This window comes from Vespa mandarinia, chromosome 12 (assembly GCF_050613455.1).
Source record: "Vespa mandarinia isolate Hongniang chromosome 12, ASM5061345v1, whole genome shotgun sequence".
NCBI lineage: Eukaryota > Metazoa > Arthropoda > Insecta > Hymenoptera > Vespidae > Vespa > Vespa mandarinia.
Genome location: NC_140821.1, coordinates 421986 through 444692, shown reverse-complemented (window position 1 = coordinate 444692; position 22707 = coordinate 421986). Strand labels below are relative to the sequence as shown.

The window sequence follows — 22707 nt, the reverse complement described above, 5'->3', positions numbered from 1 at the left end:
GAAACATGCATGAACTTTTTTCTTTTTTGTTTACCTCCTTAAAACTATTCGTTCGCTCGATGGAATCATCTTTAATTGCGAGGAAAAAAAAAGAGAAAGAAAATATTTTTACAAAGTAATTTTCTTACTTAACAATAAGGATTGAAGAAAGATGGACGAAATTTTCCTAATAACGAACGTAATCGAGGAAAGTTTTCTTTATTACTACTTCTGGCGCGGAATAACCGTACTTTTCCGTGCTGCAATAGTTTAGAACGCACAAGCAACGATGAAATAACTTCCTGGTACCAGCGAGGTTGCTAACCCAACGACGACAAAAGACGGATCGATATGATGCCATCAACTCGGAATTCTAGCCTATAAAGTTTTTGCTGGTAGCGTTAACTTTTCAACCGATTCTCAGGGTTTTCACATAACCATAATCCGCGAGTGTTGCGCGCTCAACGATGCAATGGGCATACACACACGTCAGAAAGAAAAGCGCTTACTCGCATAATTTTAAAACCCTCGTTCTCATCCTGCGCCAATTTGCATTCCGTTATCTCACGTTTCTACGTTCGTTCATGAACGCTTGCTCTCTTCTATCTCGAGTCGTTGCTCAACGATAACGAACGACTCTTTTACAATCAACGATTGGCACGGATCCTTTGTCATTACTTTTCCTTCTTTTTTTTTTCCTCTTTTGTTTTTTTAGTATAGTTTCTTCATTGGCCGACTCTACGAGTCCAGTGTTTGTGAGTTTTGAAAATAAATGTGAAAGATTTCATTGACACGTTCAAACGTGTTCATAAAGAAGACCAATGAATGAAATTTATTTTAGCGATGATGAATACATCCGTAAAGGATTTTAAAGCTGAACGACCGAGCGATGTTCATCGAGAGAACGTATCTCATAGGTACACGTCAAGGGGCGTATTATCACGTTACGTCCGCGTGAGATGGAAATTCATATGCTTCGATCGTATGCAACGAACGTACACGATAGAATGGAAAGAAGGAACATACTGGGATTTACGAGACTCTAATGATAGATCAAACAAATAAGGATCGATAGATCGATGGTCCTAGGATAAAGTACGAGAGAACAAGATCGCTTTGTTCGCCCGCTCTCTCTTTCTCTCTCTCTCTCTCTCTCTCTCTCTCTCTCTTCCCCCCCTCTCTCCCTCTCGTCTTTTTAATGTCATCTCCGTCTTACGCATCGGAAGCTATTGGAAGACTCATCGTTTCACTACGTCATGCAGCTTAGAACGTATGTACTCGAAGGAGCGCTCCGACGATCGTGCAATAGCCTTGAAAGTAATTCTCTCGATTTGTAACAGCCAAACGAGTACTCGAGATCGGACAACATCGATATTTTTTTACTTTTTTCTTTTTGCCTCCGAAGAGATTACGAGAGCGATAAGTGGACATGTGAATTGATGTCCTCGTTTCTTTGGGGAGAAATTGAATTTTTATGCGCTTCGACACATCCATCTCTCTCTCTCTCTCTTTCTTTTTCATTTATTTTTATCGCATGCCAGGCAATCATTCTTTTTCTCTCTTTTCCGATTTCTGTTTCTTTGTTTGTAATTTTTTGTCGAGTGATCTTATCGATTTACTCGATCGCGCTCTTTTGCAACATTGTCACGAGGATAGTGGAGATACAATCTATTTCTCTCTGTCTTTCTCTATCTCCCTCTCACTCTTTCTTTCTCTCTGGTCCATGGGACGACGAAGGATGTTGAGAAAATCGTCTCGGATTCATCGTTTTTACACGGGCCCGAGAGGAGAACAGGTACCAACGAACTAAGGGACATCTGTCGCTCGCTCGTCTTTCTTTGGATGGATTCAAGTGGAACGACGACGCGTCTCGTCTCAACGAAGAACGAGGAACCGGTTCGGTTCAGCTGGTTTTCCAGGAGATAAAACTCTTGGCTGGGAGCACGTGTTCCTCCTGTGGATGGTAGCAACGCGTTTCAGTTCTTTGTCGTTCTGCCCATCTGGCTAAAGATTTTTCTACTCTTCTTTCTCTTTCTCTACATCTGCTTCTTCCGGCCTCTCTCACTCTCTCACGGTCTTTTGCGACGACTTTTTAAAAAGGCGCCTCCATTTAGTCATGTACATTTATATCAATGTAGTATCCAAGAGATCTTCTTTCATTACATAAAATCATCTTCCCTATTATTTCTAGGACACTCGTAAATCATTTCGAAACTTTTACTTTTAATTCGAAAAGATATCTTCTCACGGAGAGAAGAAGACAGTTTGACCGCGTACAGTTTACAACTCCTCCTCGGCTTTCTCCTGGCGAACCAGGAAGGAAACGCGATCGATGAGATCGAGAATACTCGAGAGAGAGAGAGAGAGAGAGAGAGAGAGAGAGAGAGAGAGAGAGAGAGAGAGAGAGAGAGAGAGGGAAAAGAATCTCTGAATGGCGTGTTCAGCGAACAAAACGAAAGTCCGTTCGTCTGTTCGTTTATTGTTTGCTCGAATATGCTCAATGATGATATCCCAATGATATACGGCCGTTACAGGATAATTAGATAATCAATCAATCAAATTCGTTCAATTTCTATTTTATTTTCTTTGTTTCTTTTTTCCGTTTTCTTTTTATCTTCTTTTTTCTTTCTTTTTTTTCGCTTTTTTTTTTTTTTTTTTTTTTTTTTTTTTTTTTTTTTTTAAGTAGTCGAAGCGTTTCTCACGTGTATCTACAATTTGTATGTGTTATACGCGCGCGTGTCCGTGCGTTTTGCATCTTCCTTTGTATGAAAACCGGCTGGCGTATATCTCGAAGCACGAAAACTAGTAATAGTGATCACGAAAGAGGCGCGTGAGCGTGAGAAGTCGTCGTTACGCGGTTATCTCGTGATGCCGAACGATTCTTCTCCTTCGAAGTTCACGACGCCACTTTCCTTAGATCCTTTTATCGGAGGTGAATGATGAGGGTGAAGGGACAAAACGCGCTTTACAAAGTTCACCTTGCCTTTTCATTTACGAACTCATCATTGCGATTCTTATTCATTCAATTCTCGTCGTTAAAAGCTTGCTTGCAAAGTATGGAATAAATATTTAAAAGATGACGAGGAGATTCTCGAAGAAATCGACGTGGCCGATGAAATCGAGAAGGAACGCGTTCGACCTTATCGAAACTGGCTCGAGAGAGAGAGAGAGAGAGGTGTCAAGGTGACGCTCGAAGGTCAGTCACTACTCGATATTAGACTATAATTGGGAGATTAAGAAGCACCTTGTGTTAAATCGATTATTCTTCGGTATCGACGCTTTGCATGCCGCGATCGTTTAATCATTAGCAGGACGATAGAGGTATTCTCGACGACGAAAATGGAGTCGAACATTCGTCATCGTTACGCGTTCATTAGTATCGATTTGCCACGTACACCTGGTCATCTTTTCTCATTTGTTTAAAAAGTCCGTTCTTTATTTTTTTTGTTTTTAATAACGAGACGTAGTTCCATTAATTTGGCCGTACGAAATAAAATTGTTGCTCCTTATCTCTTTCTCTCCCCCCCCCCCTCTACACGAGCAGCCTGGAAATATAAATAAAAAATGTATACGATCAATGCCGCAAGCTAAATCATTTACGAGCGATTACTTAAATCACTGGAAAATACGCAGGGTGTGTGCAAACATTACATGGCGACTCTAGGCCATACTCGGTCTGTTGTTCGCCTATGGCAAATATATAGGATACATAGAGTAGAGTGCGGTCTAACGTTCGCCTGACGTTCGCTCGTAATTTCTTCGTTCGTACGCGAGTCTAACGGTTTAATTATTCCTACAACGTATCGTAATTTACGAACGTAATTTGCTAGGACCGATTTACGTTAGCCTCATGTTACCAACGATGTTGCTTTTTTTTGCGATTCAAACCCTTTGGAAAGTTTCCCGAGAAAAAAATTTTCTCTAAATTCTCGCATTAATTCGTATTAATGAATTTAGACGAGAGAGATAACTAACCTGCCTCGCGAGGACGTTCAATTAAGTATGACCTCGTAAAGTTGGCGTTGTTTGCTCGTTATTCAATCGTCGACGAAGAGAAACGTAAAATTGCGCTTATACGACTAGTCACAATCGAGCAGTCCGTGCAACTTCCGGCTCGCAACTCGACCGATCTACCGGAAACCCGTGTCGATTGCATCCGTGAACGCGGAGCGTTACGTCGTGCACATCGTTTTGATTGAAACGACGAAAAGGAAACGAGCCATCGAACGTCGCTTATTTTCTTTTCTTTTCTTTTCCTTGCTTAGAGAATAGAATGCGATACCAAAAAGGCCTGCGCGTCGACTCGTGAAAGTAGACGTATTAATAATGCATAGGGTAAACACCGATGGCACTTTTATTCAACGACTTTTTCTCAAGGAACATACGCATTCTTTGTTCTACACGGCTTGAAAGACACCTGTCCCCTCGTCTTTCTCGATGGAACTCGAGAAAAAACTTAGCAAATATTTTCAATCGCCATTAAAAAAGTATTTCAAATACGAGACTCTGGAACACGACGAGACCGCACGGATAGATAGGTACATACATAGAAACGCGAGCTCGAATTCACTTAGGCGTTTCCTCGATATTTATTACCAACGTCGTACTTAGCTTCTCGTATTTCGTGAAGGAAAAACGGCTTTCTCGCACGCGGCCGCTGTCGTCTCCTGTGTCTCTAAGCGCGTGTTCCGTAAGTCACGCGTGAATCATCAAGGTTAATTCGAGAGAGAGATAGAGAGAGAGAGAGAGAGAGAGAGAGAGAGAGAGAGAGAGAGCCCTGCGGATATATTCTACGTTTCAACGGATATCTATGTACATGGTTTACGTGTTCTCTGGTTCGAAACGCGTTATAGATATACGCGTAGTAGGTATAGATAACTACGTGGAACAAACGAGGCGAGATGAACACCTTCGAAAAGGAAAACGACGATTTTCTATCGATGTGTGACTGGCCGCTTGGATTATTTTTAGACGTACTTGCTTTCAGCTAGCGAACCACCGCCGTTAACGGCCCGAGTATATATACCGTGCGAAATGAGAAAGGATCTTCGAGAACGTACGTTCACGGTTCGACGCGGACGCGATTTTCTTCTCGCCACGAAAAGAAAAGATCCGCCACCGCACCGTAGCGCGGACTCTTTTTATTTTCTCGTCGTCTTATTATTACGTTCGTCGTATCGTGTCCGAAGGGGAGAGAGAGAGAGAGAGAGAGAGAGACATTCTCTTCGTTTTCCTTCGTGTGGCGACAATGACGATGGGTCGTTATTAAGCAAGTTAGGACCATCGTCTCATTTTCGCGAAAGATCTCTCTCGAGTAACGTGAGAATCTACGATGTCGCTATGAAAAGGCACGGAGATGAAAAGAAAGAGAAAATGTCGGAACCATAAATATAATCCTTACGAAGAAAGTTTGTTGCGGAAAGAGAATACGAACCCTCCTCCTCTTAGTCTTTTAGTTGAGAGAGTCGATCTTCTTAGTTTCGTGTTCTCGCAAGATCGACCGTAACGAAAAGTTAGCACGAAGAAGCAGAAAGGCATTTCCGGCTATCCCGACTTCTATTCCTCTCACCGTTTCTCTTTTTACTGGCACAAGATCGAACACTTTCGTTGATTTCGAAGAATTTCTTAGAATCGAATTATACCGTCTACCAGACGAATAACAAGAGAACAATATGCAAATCTTTGTGCAATAGAAAGTATAAATAATACCTTTCGAGGATAGTATCTTTACTAGTTTTATGCGAAAAAAAGAATTTTAATTAACGTATTAAAAAAAACGTATGTAGATCAATTCCATCATTATCATCATCATCATCATCATCGACTCATTTATTAATTACACATCGTTCAGTAGGTTCAGACGAGCGTAACGTAAACAAAGTTTCGAACTGTCGAGGAGGAGAATATCGATAAATTAGACAAGAGATATCTCATCTCCCGCACTTATCGCGTTAGCGAGCGATGCTCGCTTTAAGCATCGCCATTTTCCCTTCTTCTTCTTCTTCTTCTTCTTCTTCGTGGTTCTTCTATAAACGAAGATAGAAGCGCAATACACAGAGCCGAGCGCGCGCGCCGAAAGAGACTTGGACATTAATGTTTCTGGAACGCGGATATACGTACACGCGTTTGAACTCACGGAACCCACCGGTTTTCTTATCTTCCTTCTAGAACCGATACCGAGTTAATGACCGTTGTCCGTGCGCGAATTCATTCTATTTCTCTCTCTCTCTCTCTCTCTTCTCAGATTCAGCAGCGGACAATAACCCCCAGCTCGATAAATAATATGGCCTTTTATCCTTTCTTCTTTCTGCATTCCAATTCAACGTTGCGATCGATCGAAAACGAGCAAAGTTAGAAATTTCTTTCCTTCTCAATTTCCTGATGGATTTGGGTTATGCACGTTGTGTTCTGTACGTTATATGATATAGAGGGATAAAGAGAGATGATTGTTACGGTTGCACGCACGAGAAGAGATGGGAATCGCCATGACAAAAGCGTCTCTGCTGGGTGGTACCGGTACGTGACACACTTTAAGATTATGCTCTACGTCTCCCTTGTAAAATTTCCAAGACGAAAGTTTGTTCCCTATATCTCGTTGTGTCATTTAACGCGTATATTTGTTTTTTTTTTTTCTTTTTTTTTTTAACTTGGAAAAGAAAAAGAAAGACAAAAAAAATAAAAGGCGAGAAACATTGAGATGACGAAACGATAGCTATGTTCTTGGTCAAAAGTTCCGTGTTGTGAAAGTCATGAAGTTTTATTATCGCGCATGTCACGGGTTAATCACTCCCATCGATGGTAATTACTGTTACGAGGAAAGAGTAAGAGAGAACGAGATGGCGGATATTTTACGCGAGGGGTGCGATAAAGTGGCGACATGCGAAAAACGCATGCGTTTATTAGTATACGCGTTCACGCGATCACTAGACTAGCACGTGCGTTAAATCTGCCGTAAAGTTACTTTTTTTCCTATCCAAACGTCAGGAGTTTATTCGCATTTATTCTTGCTTATTTTTCTTTGCTTCGTAGTATAACGTTAGTATAATTTGATAGATACTTGGCATGTTCCGACAAAAGCTATCTTTAACGCGTCTCTATAGACTTTATTTTTTTCTTTTTCTTCTTCTCGTTTTTTTTTTTTTTTTTTTTTTTTTTTTTTTTGATCGAATGAATCTTCGAAAGTCGGAATATTGCGTATATGTGTGCTTACTTATGCGATAAGATCTATGGCATATTATGTCGAATGACGTCATTCCCGAGAGAATCATTGCATATTCGTCGAGTTCGAGGGTAGAAGGAGATTTTGATTGGCCGGTCACGTTCGTTCGGATTTTATGGACTCTTAACGGAGATGGGCACTTTGCGAGGAGGCCGGGTCAGTCCTATCTTCTCTTTCTTTTTTCTTTTTTTTTCTTTTTTTTTTTTTTTCTTTTTTCCTTTCTTTCTCGTCTTCCTTTATCCCAACAACGATCCGGCATATTCGGCGCCAGTCCAATTTGCGAGCGCTGACCGCGATAAACATTTTTTTTTACCTTTTCTTCCCCCTCCCCTCCCCCTCCTCCATCCTCTTTCTTTTATCCTTCTTCTTTGCCTTGTCTCAACGGATTGGGATCGTTCGCCATGGTCGACTCTCTTTAAAATTCAAACTCATGAATAATAAAGCATGAATAAAAGAGGGGAAAAAGAAAACCGGACGGATTTGATCGGATCCGTGAAAAAAAATCTGTTCCTTTGTCTTATTTCATTGAGATAATGAAGATTTAATTCGTTTGAATATTTCGTAGAGGTTGGCGTGTAACACTTGAAATGTTTGAAATCGATTTAAGAAGGCAAGATTTATCGTTCGACTGCGCAACAATTTACAAGAGATATAACTCACAATTAGACAATTTCCGATAGTGAGATCGGCAGCCTCGACTTCTCCTCTATCTATCTCTTTCTTCTCGTCTCCCTCTCTTGCTATAAAAGTAACACATTTGTCCCAGTTAGGAACAAGAAAACGTTTCTTTACGAGCATCATTCGCGAGCAAACTATTTATCTTTCTCTCTCTCTCTTTCTTTTACAGGTCTCGCGCAGCAGTACGCCTGATTTTAACCTGCGGAAACATGCGAGGCAAGCATTACACGTTGTGCACCGGTGTAAAGCGAGTTATGCTTATTGTCGTACGTGCGATCTTAATTGAAAGTCCATCTTTCTTTTTCTCTCTCGTACGTGTACTTGTGTAAAGCGCAGCGTCTTCTCGAAGAGAAAAGAGCTAACGGAATAGAATCATCGTTCTGTCTATGCTCGTTATGTCATCGTTTTTACGAGGACTTGAAGAGCTACGACGAGAGAGGAGGAAGGAAGAGGGGAGACACGTGTCGCCTCGTTGAACGACACGTTTCTTTTCTTAGAGAGTCGTTTAGAAGTCGAGAAAGACACAAAGAGAAAGACAGGGATGCAATATCAAAGTTTTACGCATTCAACGATAATGTCTCTTCTCGGATAAGTGCACTCTCGTGCACTCGTTATCCGTGGACACGTTAGATAGAGAGAGAGAAAGAGAGTTTCTTCTCTCGTCTAAACTCCTTCTCTCATTCTCTGTCTATACGCGATTTCGAGGGAGTTCTGATGCGTGTTAAACTAAATTTAAACGGGATTTATACGACGGTTTTCGCGTTTCGTGGCTCGCATCGTTGACGTGTATTATCTTTGAAGATAGAGAGAGAGAAAGAGAGAGAGAGAGAGAGAGAGAGAGAGAGCGCCATTTATCTCGTTCTTGAATCTACACGTAGAGAAAATTGGAGAACGATCTCGACATTGTCGGGTTCTATTCCACCGGTAGAAGCAACACTTTCTTTTTAACCAAAATTTGTTTCTTTTCCCGTCACTTTTCCTTTGTAAATGTTGTAAACGCATGTAATAACAAGAAGAACCGTCGGTCCCACCGCGCGCTAATAATACGGCCGAGCGATGCCAGCGAACGTGTTCGCTTGAATGCGCCCACGCATCGTCGTTTCGTTTCTAGCTTAAATCCCAGGATGATTTTAGTATCCCGACGGTTCTCGATCTAATCGCACGCGTACGAGACGCGATATCGCCTCTAAATCGTTCTCTCCTCTCTATCCCGACTTGAATTCGATTCTCTTTAAGTGTAATAACGACGCGCACACACCCACGAAGGAGATCACAATAGGAGATCATATTTTTCACGTCACCCCGAATCATAATTTATATCATCTCTCGCGACGCGTTATCCTTCTCCTTATGAAGATAACGATAACGGTAACGATAACGAATATCTTTGATCGTGTTTTTTCGTCCTTAATTCTCGATACGCATAATCGTAAACATATCTTTCTTCGTTCATCTTTTGCCCCTTTTATTTCCTTCCCGACGGAGTTCTCTATATAGACCGTCGAGATATTTCCGAAAGTGTAGAAAAGAGAGAGGAGAGATTTTGGCCGATATATAGGGCAATCTTTTTCGAGCTTGCCATTACGGAGAAACCTGCGGAAGATACCCCTGCAGCATCGAAAGCAGGGGTCCCAGCTATTTGCCTGAACGGCTACGTGGACAGGTAGGAATCCCTTTGTGCGTTGGACGGACAAGAAGGAGATTCGAAAAACTGCTACTCCTCTCTTTGCCCGTTCAATCCTTTTCAACGTTTTTTAAGTGCGCTCTCGTCTCCTCAATGGCGAGTCCTTACAAGGACATCCACTTGAAAAGAAAGAGAAGAGAAAAGAACATTTTCTTTACGTATTCTCTTGACGGATGTTGCCGCGTACGTAGGAGTGCATACGCTGAATCCAAAGCGACTCGTTAGAAACGTTTCTAAGGTCTCTTCCGTGGATACGTGCACCTTTTCTCGTGCCAACTCGCGTTCCTTAATTATCTCGCGAGCTCCGACTGCCTCTTATAGTCTCGAAGGTCAAGACCCCCGTAGGTCATGTGAAAATTTTTAATGTCCAATTAGAGATGGGGATAAGATCCAGATCGCTTTGCGGAATTTGCCTATCGAGTCGAATCGATAATACAAAGTGCTTTCGATCGATCGCTTCGACTAGCGTAAATTACGATTGATTAGCGATCAATTAGTGGATTTTTATCAACGAAACAAACGAGGATCGTTCGTTCGCACCTTGATCTTTATTGGCCACTCCGCCGAGGAACGTAAGCGAAGAGACGCATCTTTACGCTTATCGTGCGAGAAAAAGACAGATAGAGTGAGGGAGGGAGAGAGAGAGAGAGAGAGAGAGAGAGAGAGAGAGAGAGAGAGAGAGAGAGAGAGAGAGAGAGAGAGGGAGAGAAAGCGGGAGGGGGAGGAGAGAGGGGTAGATTGAAAGGTGAATCATGCAATGCTTCCGAGATTTATCCTCGCGATTTCGTGCGATGATAGTCTTATCTCTCTGAATTTTACGTTTACGATCGCAATGATCGATCGATTTATTATTATACCGATAAATAGAAAGAGTCATAATTCACAATTATTTCATTGATTATGATTTAGATGTTGTTTAATTTCCTGATGATGCGACGAGCACGAAAAACAACCAATATTTTCGATAACGAGCGTTATGACGATTGGCAATCCTTCTACGTTATATAAGAACACTCGCGACGATACGATTACTACACTGGTTCCCGATTTTCTTAGGACTTTAGCACAGACTCGCCGTCTCGTTTTCTTCGCGTGCAATCAGTCAAAAGTATGTCGTAAATCACGGTGAAAGTCTGCGGAGGTTGCTTTTCTGCAAACACACGTGTATGTGCGCGTACACGTATATATGCACACACATATGCGCGCGCGTGTATGTGTATATATATATATATATGTATATAAGGAGAAGTCGAAATCTCTATTCGTTCGCGTCTCTCTCCATTTTGTTGACGAGAAATTTGTCATTTTTTTGTTACAGCCTGAGCGAATGTTACTTCGCAGGGAAAGGAGCGGCCCTCGTTTTACCACCGAACGAAAGGGCCCGACCCTCGAGGAGAGTATCCGCGGCAGGATGCGATATTCAGCAACACTTGCAGTCCATGTTTTATCTCTTGAGACCCGAGGAAACTCTGAAGATGGTGAGTCTCTTCGAGTCGAGAACGATTCGACCGAGAGAAATTTTCCTAAGCGTGCTTTCTTAACCGACGGCGAGATAAACGTGGGAAACATCGATATCTTGAAACACGTTACGATGCAAATATATGTCATCGCCAATTCCGTGAAATTTCGTGAATTTGGCAATGATCGTTCGTTCGTCGTATTTATCACAAAAGATAGAACGTTTGACGCGCGTCGTCCTAAGTACGTGGCACTCTTCGCGATCGAACGATATACTTGCGCAATTCGCGGCTAAAGTTACGGTGTAATTTCGCTAGATATCTTCTATGTCTCTACGCGTATACAAGCAGTCTCGACGTGCAATAACGACGACGTTGTTTTCACGAGATCGTAACCGCCACGTGCATCTCATATTCCTCGAGGGGGAAATTGGCAAGCGCGACGGTACGTCTCTTTGGCCGTCGCTCCTGTTTGATACATCGCTGCCGATATCATCGTATATATAGCCTTTCCTCTATAGTCTTTGCATAAGGAATTCAGAAATTATATAGGCCGAATCGTTTGACTATATGTCGCTTGACGTTGCCAAAAGGAAAAAAGAAAGATAGGGGAGTTGCCGGAAGCGACGTAAACACCCGTTAGGTATTCGCGATATAACGATCTTATTCCGAGAAAAGAAGGGATCTTTTCTCAATTTTGTTCGTCGACGCTCTTTGTTCGTCGCCAATACCGATAAATTCCATTCGCGATTGTTTCAAAACGATTTCGAACACGAGCAAGCTCATCGACCTGGAATTTTTCACGTGGGTTCGTCGTCTGTCCGAAGAAGTGGGCTAAAGGCGACTCGTATGTGTGTACGGGTTCGTCGAGGAAGGCGACGCAACGAGGTCGCGGCCGATGAGAAACGAGTACTTCCGTTCGTGCTTCGCGAATAAACATGAGACGTCGACGACGACGATAACCGATTTTCTTTTTTACTAACGACTCCTACACGTCGCATCTTTGGACTTTCGAAAAGAAAAAAAAGAACGGGACGACTGACGACGGAGGAAGAAAGTCCTACTTGCCTGGAGTTGACCTTGACACGAGTTCGTCCCGGTATATACACATATACATGCATATATATATATATATATATATATATATACATATGTATGTATGTATATACAGACACGCGCACACATGTACATGTATTCGCGAAATAATGGACGCTTCTCGCGAGTTTAAGCCTCGAGCCATTTGAAGTTTGCCGCCCTACGTGCTTTCTTTTCTTTTGTCCTTCCTTTTTCTTTTTTCTTCTAGCTTTTACTATCGTATCACAGAAATTGTTAGGTAGTTCATCATCCGAGATGGTCGATTGAGCGAGCACTCCACGAGATACGAACGCGAAACTGGTCCCTACAAGGACAACGAGGTAAGGGGGACGTACGATTCGCTACAGGTCGTTTCGACGACTGCTTTTCAGAAGGGGCCCCGTTACTTTTTATGTCTCGCACTTAAACTTACGACTCGAACGTACAACTTGCCCTCAGGCTGTTCCTTTTACGCGTAAAGTGTCAGCGACCTCGAAGACCATTAAACTCGCTTCTTGTTTATCCACTTCCGGTGCATAGTAGTCGTTTCGCTTCGTCTTTCAAAAATTTTCATTAATTTCAAATCAACGATCGTACCTATATATCTTCGTTTTTTTACGATCTTTATGCAATTTCTTTTTTATTTTAGTTAGCACTTTGTATAGATAGATTTAGCATCGTTATAAGGAAATAAAATAGATATCTCATCTTTCTGGGGCTAAGTCGGTTTCGTCGCCAGAGAAATATAGAGACAGACTTGTACCAACAATCGCGATAAATTATCTTTGCCCACGCGACTTTGCTTTTCCGTGATTTTATAAGGTCGCGATAAAACCGCGTAAGCGCGTACCATCTTTCGAGACTTCGAAAAAGAGAAATTGCTTGACCGTGACCCTCGAAATCGAATTAAATTCAACGAAATTACATAAGCGTAAGAAGATGTTCATTTATATCGATCATTTCACTCGTTCGTCGTGTCTTTTCGATTTCAAACGATTTGAGAGTCCAATGAACGCCGCCTAACCGCCTATAGATAGATAGATAGATAGACAGATAGATAGAGATACGTAGTGCGAGAGAGAGAGAGAGAGAGAGAGAGAGAGAGAGAGAGAGAGAGAAATGGAAGGGTAATTTCAATTTCGATGTTCGCCGATCGAAACTAGGCTACCGCGAGGCACTCGAAGGAGATAAAACGAGTTTTACGACTGGCTTCTGGCTACCTTCGTCTCTTTCTCGTACTCTCCGGTTAACCCTCTCCTCCTTCTCTTTTCTTCTCTGTTCCATGCTCGACTTATCGTACGAGAGTACTGAACAGCAAGCCAGTAAAAGAGGCAGGTCGCCTCATGAAAATTCATTTTGCCTCCCTTGCGCCAGCACGCTCGACTTTCGACGAGGAATCGTAGAACGAAAGGAAATTTTGTCCTCCCCTTTGAAATGGCTTTTTGCTCCTTTGAATACTTCGACACGAATTCTAGCTTGGAAAGTTTTTAAATTGAATGATTTTAAGGAGAGCTAGAAGGAACGTTTCTTTGTTCCTCCTTTGTGTCCGTTTGTATTTCAAATACTTCCTCGTGTCGTTCTTCAAACATCCTTTAGCCGGTGAGTCCGAGGTCGAGCAAAGTAGACACGCCGTAAATTTCCTTATCCGTGTAGCGAGCCGACTCCTATTTTATCCTATCTCGTACGCCGGCATTCGGCCAACCGAGTATATCCAGCTTCGGTAACGCATATTCGTGATCCGGGCTCTCTCGTTCGTCGTCGTTGTAGTAGCACCTTTGGAGAAAACGCGTTTCCTCCGTAGGAACCTGTTTTGACCTAAACGCGATGTTAAACGGCCTCCGATACCGAACGCCGACTTGTGGCTCCTCGATATCGAATCGTCTCGATTAATTACGCCGACCGATAAGACTCGCCTTATGGGACCTCCTTATCATCTCTCTGTTTTTCTAATTTTTCAATTCACCTTGTTCCTTTTTTTACTCGGTCGTTTCTTGTCTCTCGTTGAGAGGTAACTTATTCGATTTCGAAATCACGCTGGATTTATCGCAGGAAAGCGTAATTTATGCGTACAGCTTTTGATCCTCGGTAGGAACGAACAAAGTTTATCGGAGCATCGAGACTTCTTCGCTTTTCTTACGACTCCTCCTCCTATCCTCGCGTAGTCGTAAGCACGGTACCGTAAGTTTTAAATGCTTTTTCTTATCTAACGGCCGGATAGCACAAAGTGAACGTTCGCGTTTAACAAGCCGTACAACGCAAACTCGCGCGCACGCGCGCACCCAACCTAGCACCATTTACTCTCTAACACACAAGGCTCGTGTATGGAATACACAGGCAATATTCCGATGGCTTTGCGCCTGTACCTGTTCACCTTCGCTCGAGCAGGATGCCGGGAATTCGCAAACGCACCTCACCGGAGACGTAATCGTTCGCAAATGCGACGGTAAAGTAATGCCAAGCGTTTTCGAGAAACGAGCACCAACGTATTTTCCTATCCATAATAGCTGGCTATTAATCGAATAGGACGTAGACCTTTCTAAAAGTATCGCTTCGAATTTCCTGCAAACTTCGATGTTTGTCCTTTCTCGAACAAAGGATAAAAGAAGAAAAAGAACGCTCTCGAGAGTGTCTCTCTCCTCGTCGTCGATTGTTGCGTTCTAATGTAAGTCGTGGCATACTTTTGTCACGGTGAGGGAAACGTGACGTCGAAAATTGCTGGTGTCCGTTCCATGCTACACGTGACTTTGACAGCCACGTACAGTTTGAGAGAAAGAGACGGTCTCGATGATCACGCATTTCCATCTTTCCGTATTAATCTTTCTTCGTCTTTTCTCCTCTCACGTTCAGTCGCTTACGTAAAGTCCTTAAACAGAACGTTAACGGACGATTCCACGGCAGAAAACGATGTAACCGGTCGACTTACGAGAGAGATTACAACGGTACACGCTCTCCCTTTCCTTTTGTCCCCGTTGCACACCGTACGACGATTTACATGGACGTTACGGTAAATTACAATCGCGCGTTTGGTAGCCGTAGACGCGACGTGTGTAACGTTATGAAACGAGAGCGAAACAGATAAATATACTACATCTACGTGCATGCTGCGTTTACGTACCTCTTATATTCCTGTGTGAGCTCCGTTTCTTTTTCTTTTCTTTTCTTTTCTTCTTTTTTTTCTTTTTTCTTTTTTCTTTTTTTTTCTTCCTTTTTCTTTTTTTTCTTTCTCTCCTTCGTCTTTGCCTTTTTTCTTTTCGTTATTTCTTCTTTTCTTTTTTTCTTTTTTTGCTCCTTTCGCGTTTTAGGATCTGTTTTTTGGGAAACTTTCTATCTCCTTGCTAATCCATCACGGTTCGTATAGTCACGGTCGTTCTCGATCATTACGCGGGAGAGATTACGAAAGATTCCCCTTCAGCAATTTCGTTTCCTTTTTACCATTAGCAGGCTCTTGCGTACTACTCCGAGAGATATTACGACAATATATGTATGGTATATCGTATCGAAAGTAATCGGTCATGGTCGACGATGAGTAAAGAAGAAGAAAAATATCATCTTCTTTTTTATTCCTCTTTGTTGTTGTTGTTGTTGTTGTTGTTGTTGTTGTTGTTGTTGTTGTTGTTGTTCTTCGAGGAATGAAAAGATCGAGCGCTCTGGAATATTTCTTTGGGTAGGAGCGGGTAGGAAGAAAAAAAAAAAGAAAGGCTATGGATTTCTTCTGACCATTTCGTTTTCACGATTACTCGTGTATGCTAGTGTTTGCTTCCTTTGCGCAACGTAACACCGGGTGTCAAAATATGCGCGAGTTGCGCTTTCGCGTGACATAATCCCGTTGCAAAAAGTGATTGCGATTGCGCGAACAAGTGGTGTGCGTGAGAAAGAGAGAAAAGTATGGAAGATACGATCCAGGACGTGGGATCATGCTGCTTCGTGATTCAGGCTAGCTAACGAGCGAGAGAGAGAGAGAGAGATATATATATATAGCGAGAGTGAATCTCTTTCTAAAGAATGATCTTTGTAATTTCATTTAAAGAGGATTACTCTATTTGTAATATTTCGTAGATAGTAGGTACATCTTTTTTCCTTCTAATTTTTTTCTTTTTTTTTTTTTCCTCCCCGAAATAAACCCAGTTCGTACCGCGGGACGATATGATCGAGTTCGATATATCGTATATACGTGTGTATATATAACGTAACTTTTACCGTGATTCAGTCGTCGGCACTTTCGCTGATACTCGCAAAAGTGAAATTTCCATCGACGTAAGAGGTGGACGACGATCACGCGCAATGGAGCATTTTCCTTCTCTACCACTCTCGTTCCTATAATCGTTTTAATAAGGAAGAAGAAGATTCGTTGAGATTTTCTGGGCTATCTCGGGCGCGATATACGATGTAACACGCGTTTAAGGAACGCGTAAAACCACAACTGCTGTCTGCTGTACAGAAGGGAAACCTGCTCGAGAAGGAGGAAGGCTCCTCGACGGCAGTTCACGGATGTTTAGAACAGCTCCTTCCAGGGCATTCCGTTCCACCTGATCCACTTATTGCCTATCCGTAAAAACTCGTTGGTCAACCGGTGTTCCGGAGAAACGTGGGCGAGTGAGAAAAATGTTGAGAAAGAGAGAGAGAAACGCTCCTGAAAAGGACGATTAATAATAATTCCAGATATTTCTTAGTTCCGTCTTTAATTTTCTCTCTCTCTCTCTCTCTCTCTCTCTCTCTTCCCCCTTTTGGAAAGTAACTCTCTTTAATCTTCAGTAATCAACGAATTGAAATTTAGCGGCACTTGCGTGTTGCATCGTTCGCGTGAGAAGAAGAAGAAGCAGAAGCAGAAGAAGCAGAAGCAGAAGAAGCAGAAGCAGAAGAAGCAGAAGCAGAAGAAGAAGAAGAAGAAGAAAGCTTATCGTCGAACGCTCATCGTCGCTCGTTTATTCGACGATAGGCATTCTCTCGAACGCTTTAATCGCGTTCCCAGAGATGAACGAAGGAAATTCGTAACGGTATTATTGTGTAATGACTAAGGCGAACGCGCGTGCACGTTTAAAGAGTTCACGTGATTAATGCGAAAGACCACCAACGATAGAGTGAGAGACTTTAGAGGCGACAAATTAATCGTTTCGATCGAATTGGCTGGTGGAGGTATTATTTAAAAATTACTCGATGGATCGCTTTCTCTAGCGATGGCCTTTTCTAAAAAACAACAGTCCCGTTATCAACCTCGAGAGATATTAAAGATGACTCTCGTAGGAATGTTCCAGCAACGAAGTGTATATTATTATAAGTTAGTCGGTAATAGAGGGTGATCCCGAAACGCGCGCGCTACTCGGCTTACTCGCGAGAATACAAGGAACGAGCGACATCCGATAAACTTGCTCCACTTTCGAAAGGGCCGCTACAGAACAAGTAGCTCCGCTCTCCTCGTATCCTTTCTTTCTCCGCTGCTCCTTAACCGTCGTTGCGGCGGCCTCTCCACGCTTGGAAAACTGGTTCGAAACGAGCTAAGGAGTTAAGCCTGGGGTAGGAGGGGAAAGGGTTCACGCGACACCTTTCGACGTTCCAAAGAGAGTGGAACAATGGGCATACTTGGTTGAACGCCTGAAATATCCTCTCGTTTTCGTACTTTCCTCCTACTAACCGAGTAGATTCTTTACGATTGTCTTTTATCTTGCCCCGTCGTTTCAAACTGCTTTTTCAAACCAGTATTTAGTCGACTGGTTTCGTTTTCATCGCGATGCGATTTGTAGATTTCGTCGTTTACGTTCGAACGCAAAGAAAATCTCTCGAAAAGAAATCTCGACAAAGAAAAATACTATTTCGAATTGAAAATCAGTTTTGGTATAAGAGGACTAAGTTTATTCCTCTTCGATTTCTTTCGGATCGAAAACGGGCGGATGTCTGCGGTAAGCCAATCGCGTGAACGCCAACTCTTCGACATCGCTCTGCGTGTAATTGGATCGCCATGGGAAAGTTCAAAGCCCTTTCGAGTTCGACGAAAGACTCTTTTTCTTTTTAATCATCAAAGTTTAGCTACCAACGAAGACGACTGGCACTAGTTTGCCTTTTCTAATCGCGCGTTTTTCGTAGAGCAAAAAACGATCGGACTAATCTCGTTGAGATTCGTGTTAAAAGGGAGACCTACAAGTGGATGATGATGACGAATGGAGATACAAGAGTGCATTTTGTTAACGATCAAGGTCGAGAGTCTCGAGAGCAATCGCGCGTGATCGTCACAAGTGTACAACTTAAGAATTAAAATCACATTACCTTTCATTTTTTAATCTCATATCGTTTCTATACGTACATATAACATTCTCGTTACGAAACAATGCAACTTTGCAACGATTTCTTCTTTCTACTTTTTCTCTTTCTCGGTAGCAATTTCGGTTTAAGCGTTTCTTGTAACAACAAACGAGTTCGCGAGGAGTACGTTGAACTCGGTCTTCTTACGAGAAAAGAATAATTTCACTTGGGATCTGAAAAATCGCGACCTCGATGCGTCATTGTTTGCATTTCAGAGGGAGCCTCGAAGGAGGCTGCCTGCTTTTCGTCTTGCTTCTTGTTAAAAAAGAAAAAAAAAAAAAAAGAAAAAAAAAAGTAGAAAGAAAGAAAAAAGGGAAGAAAGAAAGAAGAGAATCTTTCCAGATCTACCTGAGTAGTCAACGAGCTCTGGCCGTGATTCACTTCCTTCCAGTGATTCGGCACAAAAATAACACGCAAATTCTCTCTCTCTCTCTCTCTCTCTTTCGCTCTCTCGACCAATTTAATTGTTTTTTAACGCCCAAAGTGTTCTCGATCTTCTAAAGAAACGCGTTTTTTACGAGAAAATAAAACTCTCTCTCTCTCTCTCTCTCTCTCTCTCTCTCTCTCTCTCTCTCTCTCTCTCTCTCTCTCTCTCTCTCTCTCTCTCTCTCTCTCTCTCTCCGCTTTGCATTGCTCTTCGAAAGGAGAGAGCCGCTCTCGAGAGAACGCATAGGATCCATATTTGGTGGAAGAAGCTCGCGTTGAGTCAGCAGCATCGTCAAACGTTCGACTTTTTAAGGGCTTTCTTCGAAGGATCGATAAAAGACTCGAACGGTCGTACCTCGCACGGAAGCTCATACGAGACGCCCACAAACCGGTACCAAGTCGAGGGGAGAACACCTCCTCAAGGTCGTCTCGTTTCCTTTCGTCTCTAGCACAAAGATTTTTCGACGAACGTTTTCTTACCTACTTCCTTCTCAAGGAGATATCGCAAATCGAATCGCCGTGCACCGCGCGTGAAAAGTGGATCATCTTAGATGCGTTGTTCTTCTTCTTCTATTCGTTAATTAATTAGAAATATATCATTTCGCTGCTCGCTTTTAATACGCTCCATCGATTCGTCTTTGAAACTCCTTTCAGATTTTATTGTCTAATCGGTAGACGTTATAGTGTGCGGTCGTTAGGGAATAGATTGGTCAGAATGGAAAGTGGGTCATTGGAATATTCGTTAATTAGACGTTGGGAGTTAACAACGAGGTTATAATCGGTCTCGTCAATTCTATATCACCGTTTTATTATCCGTTACGTTCTTCTTCGTCGAAGCTCGAACGTTCGCCGCGTACCTACGAGGATCACTTTCACGTGGACGGGATTCACGTTGCAACTCGTGAGACTCTCGTGACACCAGAGGATCATCTTAGGAATATCGTGACGAAGGAAGGCTTTTTCTTTCCTTTTTCTTTTTTTTTTTTTCTTTTTCTTTTTCTTTTTCTTTTTCTTTTTTTACTTATTCTTTCGATCTTTCATCTTTCTGAAGAATTATGTATAATTTCCTGTCTACGTGGTTATCAAGAGAATTATTTCAACTCTCGAAATAAGATCAATCTAGGCTGTGGAAGCGAAACGTGACATTGCAAAACCGGTCAGCTCGGTAATTCAATGTCGAATGTGACTCGACGAAACTCACCTCGAGTTCTTCAACTCGACGTCGAGTGACACTCGACGTGCTTCTCTTCGTACGCTTTATATCCGCGCGAGGTTGCAAACCGCACGACTAGGAGGACCGATTCTCCTCCTTCTATCTCTTTCCGACGAGAAGATCAACGTGACCTTGGCTAACTCGAGCGATGTTAAATCTCGGCCGGCCCTGTTCAAGGTCACCCGAGGGTAGAGCGTAAAAAGAAGAAAAAGATATTCGTCGTCGCTCGTCGTCGCTCGTCATCCTTGTTTTCTTCTTCCTCTGCTTCTGCATCTTCTTCGTCATCCTCATCTTGCTCCTTGTTGATGCACGCTCCTGAGCTCTCCTCGAGTACCACCGTCTGAGTATAGGAGGAATGACCGTCTGGAGATGTTATCGTCCTCGGCTCTAACTGCGAGTTACGCCCCGGGCTCTTTGCGAACTCCTCTCTCTCTCCCTCCCTCTCCCTCCCTCTCTCTCTCTCTCTCTCTCTCTCTCTCTCTCTCTCTCTCTCTCTCTCTCTCTCGGCGACAGCTCCGACACGTAGGATGAAGCTTCTTCTTTCTTCTTTTCCGTGGACCGTTCGATGACTCGATTATCTCGTGGGCGTGTAACGAGCCACTTTTACGGCGGATAAAATGCCATCGCGTCGAGTCCTTCGGTATTGAATGGACTCGGTTAGCTAGGCTTCATCATCAGGGTGGTCGAGCAAAGTGTTCTCGTTGCAACCCATGAAAATCTTTGCGAATGAAGGATTACAACGTTTCCTTTTCTTTTTTCTTTTTTCTTTTCTTTTCTTTTTTATCTTTATTTATTTATCTTCTTTTTTTTTTTTTTTTTTTTTTTTTTTTTTTGTACAATCGATAACGGTCGATAACAGTAGACTCTGCCTCGATCCAGACGCATAAAGGAAACTAGAAAAGGGGGAGGGAGGGCGGGAGAGAGAAGAAGGATGGATAGAGACAGGCTGTATGAGTCTCCTCGCGATCTTGTATCTCGATATCTCGGTACACAGACACGTGTTTCATATATCTCCATCGTTACAAGGCGCACGTCTATCGGCGAAACAAGCGTATGCATCTATGTACGTATATACCTATGCATGTATGTATCTATGTAAGTGGGTCGCTCTATGTCATACGATTATGCACGTAACGTTCGATACCTTAGCGAACTTACGTTCGCCAAGAGAGAAACGCTAGATCGTGTATAAGCATCGAGAGATATCGATCTGACGTATCTCGCCACGAGACAATACTTTGCTTTGTGTGTATACATAAATCGTTCGATTCTATGAAAAAGACGAAGAGTTCTTTTTTGTTTTTGTTCTTTATTCGATTCCCTCTTTTTTTTTCTTTTTCTTTTTTTTTTTTTTTTGTAACCGAGAAAAAAGCGATCGTTCTTCCTTCGAACTTGATTTATAATTTATAACGAGATATCCAATTTGGAGAAAATTTTACACGGCTCGTACACGTGTCGCGATGAACGAAGAGAATAATTATCTTTATGACTTTCGAGAGATCTCGTCCAGCGAAATCTCCTTATTATTTATCTACTACTATGTGTGTTTTAACAGCGATTGTTGTTAATTGGGGAGTGCGGTAAAGGAGAGCCGAGGCAGTCAACGTTAGTCGAATTACTCCGAGAGAGTTATGGTTAATGGCAGTTACCAAACTTTCACTTGCCTAATTTATAGCCACTCTTATCTTAAGCCTATGTAATTTAGAAAAATAACAAAATTATAATTATCTTTTACAACGAGTCGCTAGGGTTTTTTCAAAACGCGCCTTTCGTAACTTTGATAAAATAATCGATCGGAAACAATCAGACGGCAGAAAGTTTTCAAAAGAACTATGATCGATGAATCGATGACGTTTACTTTCGATCAAAGTGAGATCGAAGTTTCTCGTTACTGTCACGTAACAACCAGTGGTGGTGGTGATCTTTCTGCGTGATGTTCATCTCACGGAGAAATCTCACTTGAACTTGAGCCACGATTATTATATCCTTGTTGTTCACGTAATCTTCCCGGTAAGAAAGAAAAAAGAAAAGAGAGAGACATAAATTTTGCGCCATTTCCTTCGAGGGATTTCTTTGTTATCTTAGCGTGGTGCTTAAGCCAATCGCCATCGTCGGAGGAAATGAAATATGTTTCATATGGTGTCCCATAAAGAGCCAGCTAATTAATCGTTTAACGGGGTTAAGTGCGCGTAATTACCAGGCCCGGAAGTGGAAGCGTATACCTCCCCCCCCTCCCTCTTCCTCCTTTTAACATTGTTGCTTGATATAAGTGAGATCGTTTCTATTAATTATCCCATAATCGGTGCGTCCACCGCGGAAGAAACTTTGTTAACTTTCATTTCCACTTTCCTTCTCTTCGTAGACTTACGCGCGCGCGTACGTGTATTCCTATTAATTCGATTAATTTTCTTCGTTTTTCTTCGTAAAGAAACCGAGACGCAATCGTTATCCAACTACCGGCGTGAGTCAGAGAGATACATACAGCTCTCACCAAATCTTTCTTTAAATGGAGAAATACGATAAGAAGGCGGCGAGAGAGGTAATAAAAATGGCAGGAAACGATTTCCGATTATTTTAATTAATAACTCTGGCTGCCGTCCGATAGGAGGCAAGAGGAGTGCCAAATTAACGGCTTTTTCCGCCTTTCCCTTTTCTCGACCGACGTTCACGACCGGCGTCATTG

The 22707-nt window shown here is 42.4% G+C and overlaps 1 protein-coding gene across 5 annotated transcripts in view; it reads left to right on the top strand.

Moving 5' to 3' along the window:
• The window catches only part of ssh (Protein phosphatase Slingshot), a 69060-nt gene that overhangs the window by 22671 nt on the left and 23682 nt on the right, over window positions 1-22707 (top strand). For 4 of the 5 annotated variants that reach the window (XM_035882642.2, XM_035882640.2, XM_085660640.1 and 1 more), the window contains one exon: window positions 10879-11038. In XM_035882642.2, the coding sequence (XP_035738535.2) occupies window positions 10879-11038 (160 nt within the window). Of the gene's footprint in view, window positions 1-9009; window positions 9540-10878; window positions 11039-22707 lie in introns of those variants that run through there. The other variant, XM_085660641.1, reaches the window with a different exon arrangement.